General features: G+C 63.8%; 1 protein-coding gene across 1 annotated transcript; it reads left to right on the forward strand.

The window, feature by feature from the left end:
* On the forward strand, positions 1-13,080 carry MEF2B (myocyte enhancer factor 2B). Its single transcript, XM_077119425.1, has 11 exons — positions 1-51; positions 8,929-9,011; positions 9,446-9,649; positions 10,338-10,472; positions 10,995-11,142; positions 11,280-11,413; positions 11,503-11,596; positions 11,747-11,858; positions 12,129-12,350; positions 12,563-12,689; positions 12,994-13,080. The coding sequence occupies exons 2-11, from the start codon at positions 8,958-8,960 to the stop codon at positions 13,078-13,080; spliced, it is 1,317 nt and encodes a 438-aa protein (XP_076975540.1). The 5' UTR covers positions 1-51; positions 8,929-8,957.
* Positions 13,081-13,128: the final 48 nt, after the last annotated feature.

Below are 13,128 nucleotides of genomic sequence, written 5' to 3' on the forward strand. Positions count from 1 at the left end.
TGTCGGTCCACGCGCGCGGGTCGGCAGGAGGTCGAGGGGCCGGGCCGGCAGGTGCGTGTCCGCGCGGGGCGCCGGGGTCGGGGAGTCTGGGCCGGCGCTGGGGTGGGCGTGGGGGTCCGCGTGCTACCGGGCCGCGCACGTTTTGGTTCCGAGGGCTGTGGGGCCGAGGGCTGGTGTGCTGTTTTGTGTGGAGTCCCGCGATGTGTCCGAGGGCTGCACATCCCTCCATGCCAGTGTCTGCGCGGTTGTTCCTGGGACGAATTCCAGGGATCTATGTCCAGGGGTCCAGGGGCGTCAGTCTGAGATTGTGCGTCCAAGGGGCTGTGTGTGCAGGGGCTGGGACTGACCGGTGAGTCCGAGGTTGTGCGTCCCTGAGGTGTGTGTCCCGGGTCGTGCGTCTGAGGGTTTTGGTGTGCGCTGAAGAGTTTGAGGAGTTGTGTGTCCGAAGGTGTGGGTCCCTGTGCTGAGCCAAGAGTTGTGACCTCCTGGGGTCTGCCATGTGTGTGTGTGTGTGTGTGTGTGTGTGTGTGTGTGTCCTCAGGCAGTGTGTGTGTCCTCAGGCTGTGTCTTTCCACCCCAGACCCACTGCCGGCCCCTCTCCGGGCCCCGCCCGCCCTCGGCCTTCCACCCTGCTGGGGCCCTGAGGCTGGGGGCGGGCCACCCACCTCCGGTGCCTCAGTATCCCCGCCCCGGGACACAGGACCAGCCATTGTCAGCAGGTGATGAGCCTCCCCCTTCTCTCTGGGAGTTCCAGGGCTGCCGACATCCGTAATCTCCTGGTCCCAGGCCGCACCCCAGGCCCTGGTTCAGACCCAAGAAATCAGAAGTAGCTGCGAATCCTGGCGGTGGAAGTCTCCGACCTGCGGCCTGGCGTGGGCCTGGGAGCTCCCAGCCGCCTGGGTCAAGGGCGCCGTATCCAAACTCTTCCTCGGACCCAAGGGACCCACGTGCGGGGTTCGCCCCTCCCTGCCCCTGCGCGAGGGCAGGAGAGAACCCCGGCCTGGGGGCTGCGAATTTCAGGACATCGGCTGGCCTGCAGCCCCCACTGCCGGAGGGGGTGCCTGGGCCCAGACACCCAGTGTCCCCCTGAGAAAGGATGGACCAAGGGGGCACCCAGCGAGGACCTGCCCCTCTCTGAGCCTCACGACCCTCCCGTGGGCTGGCAGGTGGGCCTCGCCCTGCTTCCCGTCTCCACGTGCTGGTTTGTGTGGCTAAATCATTACGGCTGGGGCGGATAGAAAGCCCCTGGGAGGAGAGAGGGTGTTTAAATCCCAAGCCCCCACCCCTGGCAGGGAGGCAGCCTTCCCGAGGCTGCCCTACACGTTTTTCTGAGAGGCCTTGGCTTGAGCCCTGGACAAGGGGTGGAGGTGGGGTGGGAGTCCCAGTTCTGACCCCCATGAGGTGTGTCCGAGAGGTGTCTGTGTCCCGGGTCATGTGTCTGAGGGTTTTGATGTGCGTTGAGGAGTTTGAGGCGTTGTGTGTCTGGAGGTGTGAGTCCCTGTGCCGAGCCACGAGTTGTGACCTCCTGGGGCCTGGGCACAGGAGCGAGTATCAGGGAACCCCAGACAAGCCCGGCTCCCCCTTCATGGGCTGGGTGGGGGCAGTAAGTTTGGGGAGCAGCAGGACAGTTATGGGGTGCCATGCTGGGGGTCTTGGTGCAGGAAACGGGTGGCGATCTCTGTGTCACCGGGCTGCCTGCGGGTGAGGGGGCTTCTTTGGGTGAGCGAGGTGGGGCATGGGGTGGTTGCAGGGGGGCGCCCTTCCGTCTGCGACAGTGCCATGTTACCTGCGAGCCCCGTCAAGCCCTCCCGCACCCCTCTGCCATGGCAGTCAGTCCCCTGTCTCTGCTTTCCCCCAGGTGTGCCTGAGGCCGGGGTAGTACCTGGACAGAAAGTAAGTGAGGGAAGCAAGGAGGAGCCTGTCATCCCCGTGAGCAAGGCGTGCAGTGGCATCAGCTCTGCCACCTGCCATGGGTGCTGCCCCCACCTCCACCCAGCCCCCTGCCCCGACAGGCCGTCTGCTCCCGGTGCAGCAAGTCCTGAGTGCGACGCGACCCTCCCCTGCTCCCACACCTCCCATGGCTCCCCGTTGCTCTACGGTCCCCCATGGCCCTGGGGCCTCCCTGCCTGCCTCTCCCTTTGCCTGCCCCTTGCTTAGCCCACTCCTGCCATCCTGGCCTCTGCCTGCTGCAGGCACCTGCCCGGCATCCCCCTACCTCAGGGCCTTGGCACTGCCCTTGCCTCCCCCAGGCCGCACTCCCGCGTCCCTGCCATGCCAGGCTGGTTCCCTCTCATTCTGTCTGAGGGGCCGCCCCCTCCCCTGCCTCAGCCCCTTGCGCCCTCCCTGATTTTGGGGGAGAGGAGCACAGGGGCCGGGGACACCCCTGGGCCCCATCTTGGGGTCCCCACCAGCTGCACCTCAGGGCTGCTGGCTGTGGGGCAAGTGCCTTCCGGCCCAGCTCTGACAGATGCCCTAATTTCCCAGACAGGGAGGCCCTGGCCCCAGGGGATGAATTTCTAGGGCCCCTCAGGGAGCTCTTTCTCTGGAACAAAGAGCGGGAAACCTTGGGCTGGTCCTGCAGTCACTGCTGCAGCTCCAGGACGTCACTGGGGCTTTGCGGTGGGGGCGGTGGGGCCAGTTCAGAGTGTCTGGAGCCCCTCAGGTATCCGGGTCCTAAGCCCCTCGGGACAGGAAGGGGCGCCGGGCCATGGCCCCCTGAGGAAGTGGCTGTCTTGCGGGCGAGCACACCTGCCCTGGGCGCTACCTGCAGGTCCCTTGGATGTGGCCTCCTTCTCAGGTGGACCTGGAACCTTTCCTGCCCAGGAGAAGCACAAGCCCCGGCTGGTCTCCTGTGCTACTGGCAAGGCGGCCACAGCAGGGCTCTCAAGCTGGCGGCCCCTGGGCCGAGTGGGACCTGGGCTCTGTTTGTGGGACAAGAGGAGTTTCAAAGAAAACTGTCCAAGTAGATGTCCACTCATCCATTTGAGAAGGGGTGGTGGAGGTGTCGGGTGCTGAGGATGCCCTTAGAGAGTGGACGTTCTCATGGGACGAAGAGAAGTTTCCAGAAAGCAAGAAAGCACAGAAAGATATCCAGTGCAGCTGAGTGCTGAAGGGAGAGACAATCCTGCCTGAAGAAATCAGTGCCCCCAGCAAGGGCGATTTGGGCTGGGCTTTGATGAATGTGTAGGAGTTCCTCAGGACGGGGTGACTGGGTGCAGGGAGAGCCTGAGGACGGCATTCCGAGTGGAGGACACAGCCTGGGCTGAGTCCTGGCTGTGAGAAAGATGAGGTCTGTTTGGAGCCCACGGGTCAGGTGTCAGGAAAGGGGAAGAAGGTGGGCTGGGAATTTGTTGGTGGAGGAGGCCTTTCCTAAGCCAGGTAGAGGTGGGGTAGGGGGTAGGGAGGTGGCATCTAGAGAACTTTCTAGGACCAGTTGTACAAATGTGTAAACTGAGGCTCGGGGAGGGTCACTTCGTGAGCATGAGGTGGAGCCAGGATTCGAAGCCGGGTCTCGCTGCCCCCAGCCCCAGCCTGGGCCACTGAGCACGTGGAGTATCTGGGAACCGGGTCCTGCCGCCCCCAGGCCCTGTCCCTGCCGGACTTGGGAGGGCTGAGCAGGGACAGGTCATTGTGGGATTGTGGAATTCAGAGCCACACATGGGTGGCATATCCCAGAATCCACCCCCCCAGAAGCTCCCCCGCATCTGCCCCAACCCAGTCCGTGGCTCCAGTTAGGGCCCACCCAGGTGGCTCTGCAGATGCTCGCCCAGTGTACCCATCAGCCCCCCACCCACCGAGCACCTGCCTCAAGAAGGGAGCCAGAGGCTGGGGAGGCCACTCTGGGGGTCGGGGGGTCATCGTTCCGGGAACCTGCGGGCAGTGGGGAATCTGCATGTGTTTGAGGGGTTCTGGGCATATCTGGGGGGTCTGCTTGTCATCTGGGGTTTGTGTGTGTTATGGAGACACATGCGTTTCGGGGTCTTGGCTCTGTGAAGGTCCACATATGTTTTGGGGCATCTGTGTATTTGGGGAATCATGTGTGTTTAGGGGGTCATACGTGTTTGGGGGTCATGCATGTTTGGGGTCGTGTGTGTTTGGGGTTCATGCGTGTTTGGGGTCGTGCATTTTGGGGGGCTCTGCATGGGTAGGGGCTCTCCTGGCCCATCCCCCACCCCTGCCCTTTGCATCCTCTCTGACCCCTCCCCCAGGGGGTCCTCCTTCTGAGACCCCATGGCAGGGGAGACCCCAGGGCTCCTGGGAGCAGCCATTGCCCGGCCAGTGGGAGGCCCCTGAGCTGAGGTAGGAGGGACTCGGCCCCCAGGGCGCACTGACCACCGAGCACCCCCAATGAGCTCCACAGCCCCCCCATCACCCCAGAGGTGGCCACAAGGTTGCCCCCCATTTTCTGGGGAGGGAAGTTGAGGCCTTTCACCGCCGAGCCCCCTGTCCCCAGTGAGGGGCCCAGGTCATCCCTGGGTCACCGAGGGACCCCCACCCGGCCCATGACCTGGGCCCCAGGGGAGGCCGCGGCCCAGGGCCCGGCTTGAGGGGGACGGTCACCGTCAGCTCGGGTGGAAGCAGCACAAGCCCCCAGGAGAGGGGAGGGGGCGCCCCGGCTTTCCAAGGGGCTCTTCCTGTCCCTGTAATGAGGTACTTGGGGAGCAGGTGATGAAACCACGGCTCGGGTTGCGTGAGGCGGGGCGCCCGGGGGCCACCCCCTCCCTGTCCTCTGCGTCTCCGGGGCCCCCCCGCCTCTCACTTCTCCTTCCCCCCCCCCGCCTGGCCCGAGGCCCCGGCATGAGCACGGGCCCCCCCCTTTGGAGCAGAGAGGGGGACACGGCTGCACCCCCATCTTTTCTCTCACGTTCTTGGGTCTCTGAGGTCAGGGTTCGGGGGCCCTTTTTTCCTGGCAGGAAACTGGGGTCGATGTGGCCGGGCGTGTTCCCGGCTCGCACGCTGCTTTGGCCCCCCGCTTCCAGGACCCTCTCCCTGGCGGGGGCCAGGACCAAGGCTGGTGCATGTTCTGGCGGGAGTGGAACTGTCACCCCCGGTGCTGGGAGACAGGGGTCAGCATGGGGGGCTTCTCCCTGCACCCCATCCCATCTCTCTCACCCCGCCTGGGGGGGCACAGCACCCAGGAGGAGCTGTCGAGCGACTCAGTGACCCCAGAGCTGCTGTCCCAGGTCCCACACCACGGGCCGTTGTCCTTCGTCCTTGCGGCTCATCCCCCAGGCCGGGTATCGGGTCAGCAGGCCAGCCGCCTTGGCCACTGCGGGACCCACCGCGTCTGCCCACTCACCCGGGGAAGCCGTACCCAGGCCGCTTTTTAAAAATCCCCTTTACTGAGATACATTGTGTTGAGAAAAACAGATGGGTCGAAAAACAGTTGGGTCGTCGGAGCCGCACTCGACAGATTCACACAGACTGCTGTCACCCAGCGCCCTGTCCCTGGGTGGGGGGCCCCTGCACTCCGCGCTCCTGTCCTGGGCAGCTGCTGCACTGGAGTTCACGTGGCGCTTCCCCCAGGTCAGCGGGGACTGAAGGAAAACAACATCAGACTTTCCTTGAGGTTCAAGAAGCAGCTGGTAATGTCCGGGCCGCTGCCTTTTCTTAACGGGAGGTCTTAAGTCACTTTTCTCTCATCATCATGGATCTACTTAAGCTTTTTACTTCTTTTGAGGTCAGCCTAACTCAGTGATGGGTACACAGTTGGGGCTTAATAAGTGCTGAGAATGAGGGGGCAGGGAAAGGGGCCGAGAGGTGTTGGACCCCCACCCTCCATTTAGGCCCAGCTCTGTGCTCCCTCCTCTGAGATGTCTTCCTGGGTTTCTCCGGCGCCCCGTGGCGGGTCAATGGGGGCCTTTCTCTGCCTCAGGGCTGCGCGGAGTCCACAAGCTCTGCTTTCGGCCCGATGTGGGGGGCAGGGCATGGAAGAGGCTCCCCCCGCCCCCCAAACCTCAGCCTCCTGGCTCGTGCCGGACACATTCAGAGAACACCACCTCCCCCCCCCCCGCGGTTCCGACCATGCCAACATCTGGAGAATGGGCCGCCTGCCTCCGTCTGCGGCTGGGGCGGGGATTTGCATGTGGGGATAAATATATATGCCTGGCCCGGCCCGCCGCCCCCGCCGCCCTCGGCCACCCCCCTCCACACCTGGGCCCAGACAGGCCGGGCCAGGGCCAGATTTGCATGCCTGTGTATTTCTGGGCAGGGGCCGGACTGAGGGAGGCTGAGAGGAAGTTGTTGAGGGAAGCTGGGGGTTCAGTCACATCTCCCTTGGACCGCTTGACTCCCCACATCTCACCCGCTCCCCAGGGGCTCCCGCGTGGCCATCAACACACAGCCCTGTAGTGTCAGGGCTGGAGGCCAGAGGGCGGACAGGGAGGACTTCCTGGGGGAGTGGGTTTTTGAGGTGGGTTTTTTTTTTTTTTAAGGATATAGAAGATCTTAGCAATATGATCTTTTTTTTAATTTATTTTTTTACTTATGATACATAACCACATACAAACACAGTTGAGATGGGTTTTGAAGAGTGAATAGGAGTTGGCTAGGTAAACAGGAGCAGAAGGGTTCCCCAGGTAGGGACATTTATCGAAAGGAGAGAAAGTGGGCAAGGCCTCGGACACCAGGCCGGGGGCATGGGGGGCATGATTGATCTGTGTGTGTGTGTTTATTGGGGAGCTCCTTCCAGACCACAGTTGGGGATGGCTTTGGATCCTGGCTGCTGGGGTCATCAGAGGTCAGATGAGTGAGACCATCTGCTTCTGTCTGGCCTGGCCTCAGAGATGAGGAGGATCCGGTGGCTTCTGGAAGCCCCAAAGGGCACTGGAGTACAGCAACTTTCAAGTGTAGGGTTCAGACATGGTGGAGGGGCACCCTGAATCACCCACCCAGACACCCCCTGGTCTCCTCTCCAGCCACCTATTGGCTCCATCTGTGCCCCAAATGTCCTGCTCCCCGTGGCAAGCCTGGGCTGAGTTTTGAAAATGACAAATCAAACCTCATACCTTCTCTGCTCAGAACCCTCCGAGGCCCTCCATCACACTTAGACCAAACCCACCACCTGCCTGGCACCATAGAGGGCCCACGCGTTCCGGCCCTTTGACTGTCCCCATCCCCTTACTCCAGCTGCGTTGCTGTTTCCTGGACCATCCTCAGAGCCCTTAGCACCTGTTGTTCCCTGTGCCTGGAACTCACTTCCTTTCTCTGCTCTCAGAGGACACTCCCACCCCACTCCCTGACCTCCCGGCTCTCAGGTTCTCCTGGTCACCAGCCTCCCGACTGGCCGTGGTGGCCTGGTCTGGGGGATGGGGCATGTGTCAGGCAGAATGTCCCCAGCCTTCCAGGCCCAGACTCAGGCTGAAACCTGGGCCCAGCTGTCCGTGGGACCCTGGGTGTGGGGTGCATTTCCGGAGCCTTCTGGCACTGGGACCTTGGGGCCAGTGCCTCCCTCCAGGTCCCCAGGGCCACCTCAGGGCGGGAGCGGCACATCCCCGCCGTGGGAACACGGCCGATTCCGGCTGGAGTTTAAAATTAGTCCTGGAGGTTAAATTTAGCAAACCGGGCTGGAGCCGGAGGGCAGGGCTGGGAGCTCCCCGTGGGCCCTGGGCTCTGCATATGGTGGCCGCGACTGCATGGGACGGAGCCCAGAGAGGGTGGAGGACGTGCCGTGGGTCACACAGCAGCCAAGGGCTGCTCCCTCTCTGGGACCCTGGGACAGTGGGATCAGGGAAGTGGCTATGGCCACTTCTGGGAGACTGACCTCTGTTTCCCAAAAGCTCATTTCCTGGGCTTGGGCCAGAGGGTCAGTGATTGGTGTCATGCCCACTGGGATGGGGTGGGGGTGGCCAGGAACTGTTATCTACCCACTTCCCAGGACAGCGAAAAGGCCTGGAGAGGGTGGTTCCCTTTGCCCAGGCTTGCCCATTGGGTCCAAGGCTGGCCCAGGGCCCCTCTGTCACCTGTGCAGTGGGGAGGGGCTGGGTTTCCCTGAGCTGCCCATCAGCACCCCAGTCCCAAGCCTCCTCTGAGGTCTCAGAGCCCTCCCATGGAGCCCCGGGAAGCAGGGCAGAGCTGGGGTTTTCTTGTGTTCTGTTCCTAAAAAAAAAAAAAAAAAAAAAAAAATTGAAACAAAAATATCATCCCCGAGGGGAGAAGTGTAGAAAAGTGATCATCAGAAAGGAAAGCACCCTCACTCTGGCCCTCCCTGAGAGGTGACCAATGCCGGGTAGCTAGTTCCTGTCTCATCGTTTTCCTTTTCTTGGTGTGATTTTCTTGTAGCCACAGGCCTTGGGCTGGCTGGCCAGGTGGCGGTGGCGGGATCAAACGAGAGGAAAGGGTCAGGTGTGTGGCTCCTCCTCTGTGCGGGACCTCTGGGCTGCGGGACCTGCCGGGCCCTTCTTGCTCTCAGCAGCTTCCCACGCACGGACCTGCTGGCCCAAGGCCAGGAAATGAGCTTTTGGGAAAGCTGATGGCGTCTCCGGGGCCTGGGACCATGGCAGCTCTGAGCCCACGCTGGGTGCCTGGGCATCCGGGAGAAGCTGTTTTGTCTCCCAACTACGGTGGGAAGTGGGCACTGCCATTGTCCCCAGTGCACAGATGGGGAAACTGAGGCCCAGGGAGGGGTGTCTTGCCTGATGCCCCAGGGTTACCTTGCTCCCTTCTGCCCTCTGTTTCTCCCCCGCCAGGCCTTTCCCCTGTGCAATTAGATCAAAAGCATTTCTGAGCATCTCCGGCGTGTGGGGCTGACCCGGCTGTGGCTGTGACTGCAGCGGCCCCAGGCTCCTGGGAGCCCAGCCTGCCGTAATTTCCCCCATTCTCTCCCCTGCAGTGCCTGCCAAGGCCCCGGAGGCAGCAGGAGGAGGGTGGCAGGGAGACTGGGGTTCCAACCCCCTCTTTATACACCATCCTCTCTCCATTCTCCCCCAGACAGAGGTTGCTCCCCCTTGCCTGGAACGATGGGGAGGAAAAAAATCCAGATCTCACGCATTCTAGACCAAAGGAATCGGCAGGTGAGTTTCCGATGGGGCGGTGGCCTGTGGGAAGGCGTTCCTGCACAAACCCCTGCACGGTTCGGGAGCTGTGTCATGGTTAGAGCCCGGGGTAGGGCTGAGGAGCCAAGAGGGGCCTCCTTGCCAGCATCATGACTTTGAAGATTCCCATTCGCTCATTTTCATGACCACATATTCATTTCTTTTCACTGGTGATAGAGAAGACACAGACAGCTCGACCCTGTGGGTCAGGGTGGACCAGAGGGAGGCCCAGGGCTGAGGACTCCCACAGAGGAAGGGTGGGCTCTGCCTGGGTGGACAGGGAAAACTTCCGAAAGGAAAGGACATTTGGGGAGGGTTTTGAAGCATGAATAAGAGTTTGCCAGGTTGAGCCGTAAGAAAGAGCAGGGAAGTGCATGCAAAGTCGCAGAGTTCACAGTGTGTCCCTGGTCCAGGTGACGTTCACCAAGCGGAAGTTTGGGCTGATGAAGAAGGCGTACGAGCTGAGTGTGCTCTGCGACTGCGAGATTGCCCTCATCATCTTCAACAGCGCCAACCGCCTCTTCCAGTACGCCAGCACTGACATGGACCGTGTGCTCCTGAAGTACACGGAGTACAGTGAGCCCCATGAGAGCCGGACCAACACCGACATCCTCGAGGTGCCCTGGGGCCCTCCCCAGCCGCCCCACCCCAGCACCCTCTTCCCACTCTCAGCCTAGCGACTCTTGGTTTGCCCACAGTCCTCACGGGCGCGGCTGGCTGGGATGGCACAGGCAGGTCCAGGCTCAGGGGGGTCCCTGGCGGGGCGGCCGCCCAGAAGGCAGGAATAAAGAGCCCCAGCCACCATCATCTCACCACCCACCAGTGTCATGCAGCGAAGAGGTCAAGGAGCTGGGCTTGTCTCTGTCTCCAGGGCAGATGATGAACGAGGAGAGGCTGACAGAGACACAGAGGGGGCAGTGAGGGATGAGGAGAGGGCGCGGGGCAGGAGAGCAGCTTGGGAAAGTCTGTGAAATTGTCCTTGGTCACTCACCCTGCCAACATTTCTTAAGCACCTCCTGGATGCCAGGCCCTGGGGGTGGCCATGGCAGCCGAAGGGCGGTGCTTTCCTCATAGCGGGAGGCAGGGTGGAACAGAGCACGCAGGCCTGGGTGGCCCCCTGCCCACTCTGTGTAACCTTGGCAGGTCCCAGGGCCTCCTTGGGGTTGGTCAGTGGGGTTTGGCTAGAGCATGCCGAGCCTGCACTCCACTCTGCTCCCAGAGCTGGGTGGGGGAAGTCTCTCTCCTGCCCCATAGAGCTGGCTGGGGGTGGGGTAAGAGTCCAACCTGTGACCTCCTGTCCCACAGACGCTGAAACGGAGGGGAGTGGGTCTTGACGGGCCAGAACTGGAGCCAGATGAGGGGCCGGAGGGGCCAGGGGAGAAGCTGCGGAGGCTGGCGGGTGATGGGGGTGACCCGGCCTTGCCCCGGCCCCGCCTCTATGTAAGTGACCCCTGCCCTGCTGCCCTTGCCTCACCTCCTAGGCCTGAGAAACAGAGACTAGGGCTAAGGGAGGGACCAGGGGCTGGGGGAGCCTGGAGTTTGGGGCATGTTTCAGCCTGGGTGGTCAGAGGAGGCTTCCTTGAGGAGTGGGCATTGGAGCTGGGGCTTTGAAGGATGAATAAGAGTTCAGCAGGGAGCCACTTCCCTTCCTTCTTTATTTCTTGGATTCATCAAATACCGGGGACAGCCCCTTCAGTGCCCATCCATGCTAAGTGAGAAGACTCAACTCTGGGCCTAGAGAGCCAGATACCAGCTTCCCCAGCCCTGTGGGGTCTGGTCTGGGCAAGAGGGCAGGGTGATCTGGGGTAGTCTGGAGGGAGTGGCAGTGAAGGCTTCCTGCAGGGGGAAGCTGACCCCGATGACCTCCTCGGGATTTTCTCCCTTGGACTTGGCTCTCCCCGCATCCATGGTCCCGGCAGCTAAGCCCCGCTCACCCTGGCTGACCTGCCCCCCTGCCCTCAGCCTGCAGCCCCCGCTATGCCCAGTCCTGACATGGTATATGGAGCCCTGCCCCCACCAACCTGCGACCCCAGTGGGCTCGGGGAGGCCCTGCCTGCCCAGAACCGCCCGTCTCCCTTCCGGCCAGCAGTCCCCAAAGCTGGGCCCCCAGGTGAGGAGTGGGATGTGGTGTGGATCCCAGGAGATGTGGGGGGATCTGGGCTGGGACACTGATGCCTGCATCACCTCTGGCTGTGGCTCATGAGATGTGCTGCCCAGCGCCCCCTCTCCTGGGGTCTGCCCCCCCAGGCCTGGTGCACCCTCTCTTCTCGCCGAGTCACCTCGTCAGCAAGACGCCACCCTCCCTGTACCTGGCCCCTGATGGACGCAGGCCCGACCTGCCTGGCGGCGTGGCAGGGCCCCGAGGGGGGCTGGGCACCTCGGTGAGTGGGGGAGGGACAGGGCCAGGCCTGGGGCGGGGGCAGGGCGACCTGGACGTGGGCCTCAGTTTCCCCCACCGCTGTCCCCACAGAGAGGCCTCTACAGCAGCCTGCAGAGTCCGAGCTCAGCCGCTGTCCCAGGACCCCCTTTGGGAGGCTTCCCCTTCCTCCCGGCCGGCCCCCCAGGTACAGCCCACTCCCCACCCTCTGCGGGAGGCACCCCCGCCCCCACCCACCGAGACTGAACACTGGGCCTTGGGGTGTGCCAGGTTGGGGTGTGGGGCTGCCGGAGGTTGGGGCCTCAGCCCACCCCTCCTGCACCTCCCTCCCCCGCAGAATATGGCCTGGGAGACCCTCCGCCACCCCCTGGCCTGCTGCAGCCCCCCACTCTGGCCCCCTGGCAGCCCTCAAGGGGGGACGGCCCCCCTGCCGTTCCTACCCAACCCAGGTGAGCGCCCCCTTTCCTCTTCCGGGTGGGGTTCTGGGGTGGGGCCCCCTCGGTGTGTCCGGAGCCCCCAGTGGCCGTTGCCGGTACTGCACGCGCCCACCACATGGGCCCTGACGGGGGTGGGGGCTATTTTGGACGTCCCGGGAGGCCCGGCCCCCTCCCTTCTCCGAGCCCCCGCTGTTCCCGACCTCGGCCTCCCCTCCCCCTCCCTCGCTCAGCTCACGCCGCCCTCTCTCTCTCTCTCTCTCTCTCCCCCCCCGCCCCCCGCAGCGGGGTCCGCAGCCTCAGCGAGGAGGGGCCCCCCGCCCGCGGCGCCTCCCCGCCGGCCCCCCCAATCTGTATCAAGTCCGAGCGCGTCTCACCCGCCCCCGGGGGTCCCGGCGACTTTCCCCAGACCTTTCCCCACCCCCTGCTCCTGGCCCGGCCCCTGGCGGAGCCCCTGCGGCCCGGGCCCCCCATGCGGCGGCCGCCCCCCGCCGATGGCTGGCCGCGGTAGTGACCCCCACGCCGGGCGGGGCGAGGGGCATGGGGGACCGGCCCCCCTTCAGGTCTTGGGGAGGTCCCAGCAGGTGGGGGGCTGGCCGGGTGCGGTTCCACCGCCGTCGAGTCCCCCCACCCCCGTACCCACCAATAAAACACGCCGCGTCAGCGCATCACCTGGTGCCTGTGGGTACCCCCCCCCCCCGACGCCCCTGCCTGCGCAGCCCACCGCCCCCTCCCAGCGGCTGCCGGCTGGTCCTGATTTGGGGTGGGGTCCCCCTCCTCCTGAGGCCCCCCCGAGACGGGGACTCGAGAATCCCTGGGGTTTCTGCAGGAACCCCAGGCAGGCCAGTGGGGTGGGGAGGAGCAGGGATGGGGAGGGGGGCGGGCCCCGGGACCTCAGAGACCCAACCCGGAGCCTCGATGCCGCCCCTCCCGCCGGCTTCGGGCCGTTGCCCACCCCAACGCCTTCGCTCCCCCCACTCTGGCCTGCCGGGTGCAGCCTCACCTGGGGGTCCCCTTGGGATCTTCCTCGTGGGCTCGCCCTGGTCCTGAGAGAAAGCTGAGCGCCTCGGGTGACCCCACCTCACTCCCCACATGCAGTTCCGGGCAAGATTCACCCCTTCCGCCCCCAAAATCATCCCCCCGGTTTCAGCTCCTTCCCACCTCCAAGGTGCTGCTGTACACCTCCTCCTCCAGGAAGCCCTCCGCACTGCCCCAAGTGGAGAAGCGACCCATTTAAGCGGAGGACTTGAGCAGGAATCGCAGATTTGGCCAGGGAGGAAGAAAG

The sequence above is a fragment of the Tamandua tetradactyla genome, chromosome 11 (genome assembly GCF_023851605.1).
Source record: "Tamandua tetradactyla isolate mTamTet1 chromosome 11, mTamTet1.pri, whole genome shotgun sequence".
NCBI classification, from domain to species: domain Eukaryota; kingdom Metazoa; phylum Chordata; class Mammalia; order Pilosa; family Myrmecophagidae; genus Tamandua; species Tamandua tetradactyla.